The 8,681-nt window shown below is 41.9% G+C and overlaps 2 protein-coding genes across 2 annotated transcripts; both read right to left on the bottom strand.

Moving 5' to 3' along the window:
- Positions 1 to 1,176: 1,176 nt before the first annotated feature.
- Positions 1,177 to 2,403, bottom strand: LOC117494798 (zinc finger protein 184-like). Its single transcript, XM_034145764.1, has 2 exons — positions 2,123 to 2,403; positions 1,177 to 2,031 (listed from the first exon to the last, which is right to left on the bottom strand). The coding sequence occupies exons 1-2, from the start codon at positions 2,283 to 2,285 to the stop codon at positions 1,403 to 1,405; spliced, it is 792 nt and encodes a 263-aa protein (XP_034001655.1). The 5' UTR covers positions 2,286 to 2,403; the 3' UTR covers positions 1,177 to 1,402.
- A 1,373-nt stretch (positions 2,404 to 3,776) lies between these two features.
- On the bottom strand, positions 3,777 to 8,351 carry tpi1b (triosephosphate isomerase 1b). The gene is made up of 7 exons (XM_034145763.1): positions 8,113 to 8,351; positions 5,788 to 5,911; positions 5,393 to 5,477; positions 4,963 to 5,095; positions 4,732 to 4,817; positions 4,556 to 4,643; positions 3,777 to 4,476 (listed from the first exon to the last, which is right to left on the bottom strand). Exons 1-7 carry the CDS (start codon positions 8,219 to 8,221, stop codon positions 4,358 to 4,360), a joined length of 744 nt encoding a protein of 247 aa, XP_034001654.1. The 5' UTR covers positions 8,222 to 8,351; the 3' UTR covers positions 3,777 to 4,357.
- Between the last annotated feature and the right edge of the window lie 330 nt (positions 8,352 to 8,681).

The following is an 8,681-nucleotide window of genomic DNA, read 5'->3' as shown; positions in this document are numbered from 1 at the left end:
GAGGAAGCCCTTTGGCCACAGGGAATAACGGGGTTAATGGGAAGCACATTGCTCTTTTTGGAGTTCCAGTGTGAAACCCATCTCTGGTGTTTTCTACCGAACAGCACAGAAGATGCAGACTGGGCTGTAAAACTATACGATTGGGTCATTTCCACTGAAGTGTTGTGTTATAACTTCTCCATTTAACCTGCAGCGGGGAAATCTTTGGAGCAGCGCCTATACACATTATTCATCTTTATTATAATCCAGTTTTCCGTTTCTAAGAGATATTATGTCATCATTTTTAATTGCCTACTCAGCACACTTGTAGTAAGAGGTTTACTGCACAGAGCACCTGCACGCACATGAGAGCCCTCAGAGAAACCGCTCCATATTAAGTGAGTGTATCATGAAATAATACTCCAGTTCAACAAGATGCTCTGCAGCATTGCGAGACATGAATGAAGTGCAGACGCTTGCCACTTAGCAGTTACTATCAATATTTCAAGCTAGCTGACACATGAAAAGGGGGATTTAAAAAGACTCATATATTGTTTGTATTGGTGCCTTCAACCTTGCCACAAAAAACACATTAAACTCAATATTTCCTAACTCAAACTTGTATATTTTAAAGACCTGTATCTATTATTTACGACACAAAACTAAGCTCTCTGTAACACATACTGTTCCCTGCTTTCCAAGTTCACCCCTGGATATCAGTAATGGTTTTATAATGATAGCAAGTAAAGAGGGGTCAGGGGAAGTCCGGTCTAATTTCACCCTGAGGAGAGAACTCACTGCAAAACCAAAGCAACATCCCAAGTTCATAGCATGTACCAAATACACTGTAGTAGCCAAAAGTCTGTGGACACAAGAACTTTTGACTCCTGACAACTAACCCCTAAATCATGGGCTTTGATATACTGCTATAACAGCATCCACTCTCCTTAAAATACTTGCTTAACTCCACCACTTGGAATGACCTCTATGTATTTATTGACTTTAAGAAGGACTTTCCTGTCAGTTCCCAGAAACGAAGTACATACGAGACACCAGTCTGAACACTACCATATACTGTATATCAACATAAAATGATGAATGAAATGCAGTTACTGCCATCTACTGGAGTACTGTGCAACTTCCTTTTCTAATGTTCCTGCAGCAGGAAGCAGAACACATAACACAACACGAAACAAAGAGTATTTACTTTTTATTCTTCAGTAATAAATTAACATTAACTTTATTTTGTTAAAGTGTTTTTATAATTAATTTGCACACAGGCTTACAAGGCTTTTAATGAGGTCCATGCACACGTTAACATATAAGACATACAAAAACTTTACATTCATTGTGTTAAATTATGAATACAGTACACACAGCAACAACACAACTACTCTATCTGAAATGTGTGTTTCAATGAGAGTCATACAGGCACATTCTCCCTCTTATGCACGCTTCGTATGTGCCTGCCCAGAGACTCCATCCATTTGAAGGATTTGCCACAGTAGTTGCACACAAAGTGTTTCCCCTCGGTGTGAATGGTCTGGTGTCGGTTCAGAGCGCTGGTGGTGATGAAAGTCTTTCTGCAGATTTCACATCTGTACGGCCTCTCTCCGGTGTGTGTCCTGATGTGAGCTGAGAGGTGGGAGCAGTTACTGAAGCGCTTCTCACACACCGAGCAGAGGTAGGGTTTCTCTCTGCCTTCGTCGCTGTGATTATTGTGGAAAGTGTGGAAGGGCGAGGTGGGGTCCTGGAGGCTGCTTTTCAGGCTGGAGGGGGAGGAGATGAAGTCTTTAATGTCTGATTCAAGGCTTTCCAGCTGCTCTTCGTCGTGACCCAGCCAGAAATCTCTGTGGCTCTTCATCTGGTGCTCCTTCTTCACCTGGGAGGGCTCTGGATGCTCCTCATCTTCCTCACAGGGCTCAGGAGGCTCCACTGCAGACACTGAGTGATGCTGAGGAGGAGGAGGAGGAGGAGGAGGAGAGGGGGGAGGAAGGTGTTGATGTGTGAGCTGCTGCAGCTGGGCTCCAATGCATCGGTCCAACCGAGGCTCTAGATACAAGACACATAAAAGCATCAAAGGCATGCAATTTATCCGAAATATAACGCAATTCTGCATGACATTTTGTTCCATTCAACCGACCTGATATGAGGATCTTCAGCTGCATCCTGAGACGACTGATTTCCAGATCTTTTGAACGAAATATCTCCTCTTTGTACTCGGTTATTGTCTTTTCCACAGCTGCAAATATCTCCTCCGCTGCAGCCGTCAGTCTCTCGCTGAGGAAAACTCTCAGTGACTGCATTTTGGACGCTTGTTAATTACAATAATTAGCTTTTAGTGGCACTGTGAGACGTTTTGTTGCGGGTCCCTGAACGTCACGCTTCGCTTGTAAACACGGAGAGTGAGACCCTCAAAGGGTTCACTGCGGGGAGCCAGCGCCCCCTGCAGCACCGGGGTGAAAACACACAATAAAGAGTGATTTACGACCAAAAGAACACAACATATTGGTTGATTCAACAGTAATATAATGTTATACGTCTTGCAAATGTTGTATTTACTAAAGGGCCATTGAATACAAACAAGGTTTCTCGGATGAAAACATTTGGTGAAAAATACAATTTATTTTATGGAAGCCAATTCCTGCCAGTATAACACAAAATAGGCTACAATGAATAGTTATCTAAACTATCTCTAAATAATGATTTCATATCTCAAAATCGTGACTAAGTATTTCAAAATATTGACTTTGTATTACAGAATAATTACTTAGGACAAAATAATGGCTTAGTATTCAATTAATCTTACAGCAGTATCTTAGTATCGCAAACTAATTTGGACCAGACCCACAATGCTTTGCGCACGGATCAATTTCCAAAATCTTTGGCGGAAATCGTGCTCCATTTGAGGAGGGGCCTCGCATATGACGCACACCTGCTAGCCTGTTCCACCATTCTTCGTTTTCCGAGGCTAGGAAGGATTCTTGCCTCGCTTCTGAAGGACCTGACTCGGAGGGACATGTCCTACCAAGGAAGCGTCCTCGACATTGAGAAACACCCTGTATCAAGTTCTAAGAGCTGGTGCCTTTGAGCTAACCCTGCCTTGTAATATGATATTTTTACTTTGTATACGTTTGCTCACATTTTGGTAGAGCCCCCCCAGGAGAAAGATGCATCAGCCGCCACTGCTATGTTGCTTAAATGATTTTTACTAATTGAGAACATTTATTTATTCTAATGACTTGCCTAATCTTGTTTCTTATATACTTTAAAATTGAATTATGCAGAAATGGGCTTTCATATAAATTAGCTATACCGAGCTATATTTTGGGTTCGACTGTGCGGTAAAACCAAAACAAATACCAAATAGCCAAAGAGAGCAACCTGCCTTTATATACTTGTACATAGCATATTGAAATGTTTATCACGTGTTATTGCTTGAAATACATGATGACCAAAATGCTCAGCAGGTCTCTATTTCACAGATTTATCAATATTTATTTTCTGTATGCAAGATTGTGTTTTGCAGCTAGAATTTCTTCCCCATGTCCAGGGCCAGGATAAAAATAGCAACAAAATGCTTCTCTGCATGGCATTGTCTTAACTGGAGGTCATTTCTGTAATAAGATATCGTCTGCCTGCCATCCTGAGAACACCTCTGGGATTTCCATCGTCTGGAAATGAACACACAGCTGTTTATGAACCCTTTTGTACACAAGTAAAATATAAACAACTATGAAAGTGTCTTTAGAAAGTAATGGGACAAACACTATCAAGTCAAGACACAACACACTTAAAACAGTCTCTAAACGGTTTATTATGTTTCCTTACAGCCTTGCCACCCTTCTTCCCATCGGCCATGACACAGTAGGATTAACATGTAATGGACGCTCTTCTCTTGGCAAACAGCCAAAGAGAGAGCGGATCATGCACGTCTACAGGGGGGGGGGGGGGGGGGGGGGAAGCCACAGAACATCATAATCACAACAAAAGAGACATCAATATTAAATAGACAAATACATCTGATTGACAGAGAGCTGTGACACTGGAAGTTGGTAAACTTTTCAAGTAAAGGCGTGGACTGGCCGTCCAAACAAGGTGTCGATGTCGGTCTTTGCAGCTTGGTGGAAGTTAGTAAGCACACAGACTTTTCTCAGTAGATTTCACTTTTTTTCAGTGCAGCACAGTGCAAGTCAACATGTCCCTTTTCTTTATGACAAAATATAGCAAAAGAATAAAGGAAAAAACGAGGGAATGACATCATTACACCATTACTTTTGAATAAAAGGGGAAGAGGACTAAGAGAGTGAGGGATGATGTAACTGGATGGTCTGGATGACTCTGGCCTCTGATCTGGACATTGCAGCTGCCGGGGTTTTTATAACTTTGCGTTGATAATTTCGATGATTTCGGGCTTCAGGGAGGCTCCGCCCACGAGGAAACCGTCAACGTCCTTCTGGGAGGCGAGCTCTTTGCAGGTAGCGCCGGTCACAGAGCCTGAAGAGTCATATTTAGAGATTAATGTTGAAAAACTAACTAGAATATCACAAAAAGCACCATGTTGTCACTGACTGACCTCCATAGATGATCCTCACGGAGCTGGCTACGGCCTCGGACACGTTGGCCTTCAGCCACCCCCTCAGCTTGTCGTGAACTTCCTGAGCCTGCACATATCAAACAGGAAGCAGACACATCAGGACGAGTAAAGGGGATAAACTACAGTAGTCATTTTCACTGGTTACTTATATTGACCTGCTGTGGGGAGGCGGTCTTCCCGGTGCCGATGGCCCACACGGGCTCATAAGCAAGCACCACCTTGCTCCAGTCCTTTACGTTGTCTGAAAAAAAGATGCAAGATAAGACTTCGATTCATTTATTCCACACGTTTTATGGTTTCCACCCGTCTCTAGCTTGCATAAACATTCCCTAATGCATCATTTAGACTCTCTGTGCTTGTAAAACTCTACATTTGGGATTGTTTACCTGCGATGACCTTGGTCTGAGCGAAGACGACCTTCTCGGTGATACCGCCCTCCCTCTCGTCCAGCTTCTCACCGATGCAGGCGATCACACTGAGACCACTCTCCAGAGCGTGGGCGGTCTTCTGACCAATGAGCTAAAACACACACACAAGCATGTAATCACAAAGTGTACTCCGGAGGAAAGGTGTGTGTCCTACTCAAGTAAAGATATCCTTTGTTCAACCCACAGCAGGGAAATACACATTCGTACAGAAAGTGACAGTGAAGATAAAAAGGCTAGTATATAAAAAAGAATCAGTACACAACCACGGCATAAATAAATAGACTCATTATAAAACAGAGGTGAAGTAGAAGCCATTAGAAACAAAAGGATTACTTTAGCACTCAGCATCATGACAGCAAACTAAAAAGATAAAATAATCATGAATTACCTCATCACTCTCTCCGAAGACGTGGCGTCTCTCAGAGTGTCCCAGGATCACCCAGTTCACTCCACAGTCCTTGATCATCACAGGGCTGGAGACACATGTTCATACAGTTAACACAAGATAAGAAATATAAATGGTTTCAAACAGTGATGTGAAATACTTTGTGACCCAGAGGATTCTGAATGAAGTGTTGGAAAATGTATCCTGCTTGGCCAAATGGCTAGTAAATGTTTCAATCAAACCAGTGACTCAATAGCAAACCTACTAGCCAGTTACATATTACCCACGTTTAGCTGCCAATTGGTGCTTATTTTGTTCACTACATCAATAAATCTTTAATTTTTTTATTTGTATTTACCAAACCCTGTTTTTTCTACTCTGATGGACACGCGACGTACCTGATCTCTCCAGTGAAGGCTCCCTTGGCGACTTTGTAGCAGTTCTGAGCAGCAACTCCGAACTTAGCGTCCAGTTTGGACCTGACGAAGTCCAGGTAGATGGAAGGAGCGCCGCACACGACCTCTGTGAGCAGAAGAAGACAACATTAACTAACTGTTTTTTGTATAGCACATATATTGGTATTGAGATATTTATTGAACCAAAGACCAAAGATGATTAGGTGACAGTAGGGATTCATGTTTGGTCTGTTAGAAGATATTAACCAATCCAAATAATTCAGGGAAACTGCAGTCATTAAAAATGGGGATGGCTCATTTAAAATAATTGTACCATATAACTGCATGTATGATAACAGTATCTAGACCATGCCCAAATATCACTTAACACTGTATGTTTAATGCAATCATTTCATACATATTCTGACATGTTTCTTCTCTTTGATTCATTTCTATGAATGAGAGAAGGCATGTTCAGCTTCAAGGCCCTTCATTGACTCTTAAACAGCGAGACAAAATGTGGCTTTGAACACAAGTCTGTACAATCACCCTGAACTCCCACCAAGTACATGACTTCATATGCACTCATTCACACAGTATTTCAACACCATGGGGATTAAAAAGGGACAAATCCAGTTCACTATTCAATCATGATGTTTAAAAAGGCACAATCCAATTATTTGTGTTTCCAGGTGCTGTTAAAAGTATTTTTTTACATCAGTATTGCTTGTACTGTAGCAGCAGCACAAAGTCAACATACTCTAGTAACTTTGTTTTTTTTAGTTCATGCCTACTCAGTTATTGTATATATTCTTTACTTGTACAAAAGATTATTTAATTGTTCCCTATTTATCTGTACTTCCTTCTTCTCTTTGTGCTGATGCAACACATGCATTTCCCCCTGTGGATCAATAAAGTCTTATCTTATCTCAGTGTGTATTACTACAACTACTCAACAACCACTTGTATGTTGAAACTACCAAAACTCATGCATATCAAACTGCATGCAAACTCCAAAAGTTTGCCCTTTATGTGCAAACAAGATTCAACAGCAGCAGCAAAGGTCTGCACGGGTCAAACCGAGTACAGCAGAGCAAAGACACTGACATTCAAAATGAAACTATATCTTGGGGTTAAGGGAGTCTAAATTAAACCCGTTACTATTGGGTTGGTAAAGGTCATTAATCCCCGGCCACGGTCAGACCTCTCTGCATTAAAGGTCTGAGTTCAGCCTCCTAAAGGTCGCATTCTGCAGAGGTCACAAGAGGTCAAATCAGAGAAGAAGAGTTTAAATCTCCCATGTGGAGGAAACAGCTGAACTTTAAAGCTCTAGAGAGGCCAGTGGGACAAATCAAGTTTTATTTATATAGCACATTTTTTAAACGATTTTTGGTCGACAACTCTGCTTGTATTTCACCCTGTTGCTGTAAGGGGGTGGATTCATTAAATGGGGCAAGGTCCAAGGATAGTCTAAACAGAGGGACAGTTTGCACCTATCTAGAATACAAAAAACATGATAGTTGCATAACAGCAACTTTTACAGGAGGAAACGACAGTGGAAAACAGGCCTGGACACATTCAAACTCTCCCTGCATTCATTCATTTACACCGAAGTAGCTAAAGAAAAAAAAAACTGCTGCAGCAGCAAGTCTACAGGAAGCAGACAGCAACAGGGCGAATGGCTGGCTGCTGCTGCTTTCAGGTCATGCTGGAAAAATCGTTATCAAACAAAAAAAGTACATGCATCTGTTTGTGTTATGGCGTTAGCTGTCCTTCATCTCCTCGTTTGAACTGCCTCAACAAATAACATGCAATTAAAGCTCACAATAGACGACAGTATTTAATGAGTTTGCACATGAAAGAGGAGCGGCATCGTTAACGAGCAGACTCACTTGAATGCACCATGCACTCTCACAGCAGACGCTGGACTACGTGCTGCTGCAAACGCACACCCACCACCACCACCAACACCGACGTTATTGAAAATCCCATGCCAGCATCTGTCATCTTTATTCATGCTTTTCCCCCCTGTCTGTGGTTTAGTGCAATCTCGGTTTGAAAAGAAAAAGAAACAGGAAATGCAGAGTTAACACTGAATGTCTCTTTATACGGGCCTGGAATAGAGGAGGGGTGACGATAATGGTGTCATTGATGTATTCAATAACCGAGCCATTTTGTCTGGATCAGTCCTTTGTGACATTAAACGAGGAAGCGAAACAGTGCATATGAACAACTGTTATTTAAGTCGTGATAATTAGAAAACAAGTGGCTACATTTAAGGATATAAAAAGGTAAATTTGGCATTATAGTTGTTTAAAACACACATACCGACATTGGGGTCCACCTTGGCTGCGTTCATGGTGTCTATGAGCTCCCCGAGACTCTTCTTGTCTCCATTCAACTTCCAGTTTCCACCGACGAAGAATTTCCTGCTCATGATTGCGGGTTTTTCTGTGTGTTTGCTGGAGATTTAAAGGGTACTGAAAGCCCACTGGGGTTTAACCTGCTCTGGAGTAAAAAGCGAGTGTGAGAGAGGGGCTCAGAGTATTTATGAACATGGAAAAGTTAACCCCTCCTCTCAGCCAGCTCCATTGGTTTATCACGGAACGCCCGTAAACGCGTCTTCCCATTTGAGGAAGGGGAATAGAGGAGGGGTGACGATAATGGTGTCATTGATGTATTCAATGTAGCATATGTCATGCTGCGTTCAAGTGCTGTGCGTAAAAACGTCCCCACACAAGGATCAACCTGTTACATCGGGGCCCTGAGTAAACATTTTATTCACAAGTGTAAATATTTGAAAGCTAAACCGCATATCAACAGATGGAAGAATGAACTCTAAATCGCCCCAAATACATGAAAACTAAAACGCAGAGAAACTTTTCTCATTAATGGAC

This window comes from Trematomus bernacchii, unplaced genomic scaffold, assembly GCF_902827165.1.
Source record: "Trematomus bernacchii unplaced genomic scaffold, fTreBer1.1, whole genome shotgun sequence".
NCBI lineage: Eukaryota > Metazoa > Chordata > Actinopteri > Perciformes > Nototheniidae > Trematomus > Trematomus bernacchii.
The sequence above is the reverse complement of the archived record's forward strand: the minus strand, read 5'-3'. Positions and strand labels throughout refer to the sequence as shown.

Excerpts from the sequence above, each read along its gene's own strand:
- LOC117494798 (XM_034145764.1), bottom strand. The coding sequence starts at position 2,285 with ATGCAGTCACTGAGAGTTTTCCTCAGCGAGAGACTGACGGCTGCAGCG. Across the intron at positions 2,032-2,122 it reads GCTGAAGATCCTCATATCAG|AGCCTCGGTTGGACCGATGC; the intron begins GTCGGTTGAATG and ends TCTTGTATCTAG.
- tpi1b (XM_034145763.1), bottom strand. The coding sequence starts at position 8,221 with ATGAGCAGGAAATTCTTCGTCGGTGGAAACTGGAAGTTGAATGGAGAC. Across the intron at positions 5,478-5,787 it reads GCCTTCACTGGAGAGATCAG|CCCTGTGATGATCAAGGACT; the intron begins GTACGTCGCGTG and ends ATGTGTCTCCAG. Across the intron at positions 4,477-4,555 it reads CGTGAGGATCATCTATGGAG|GCTCTGTGACCGGCGCTACC; the intron begins GTCAGTCAGTGA and ends ATGACTCTTCAG.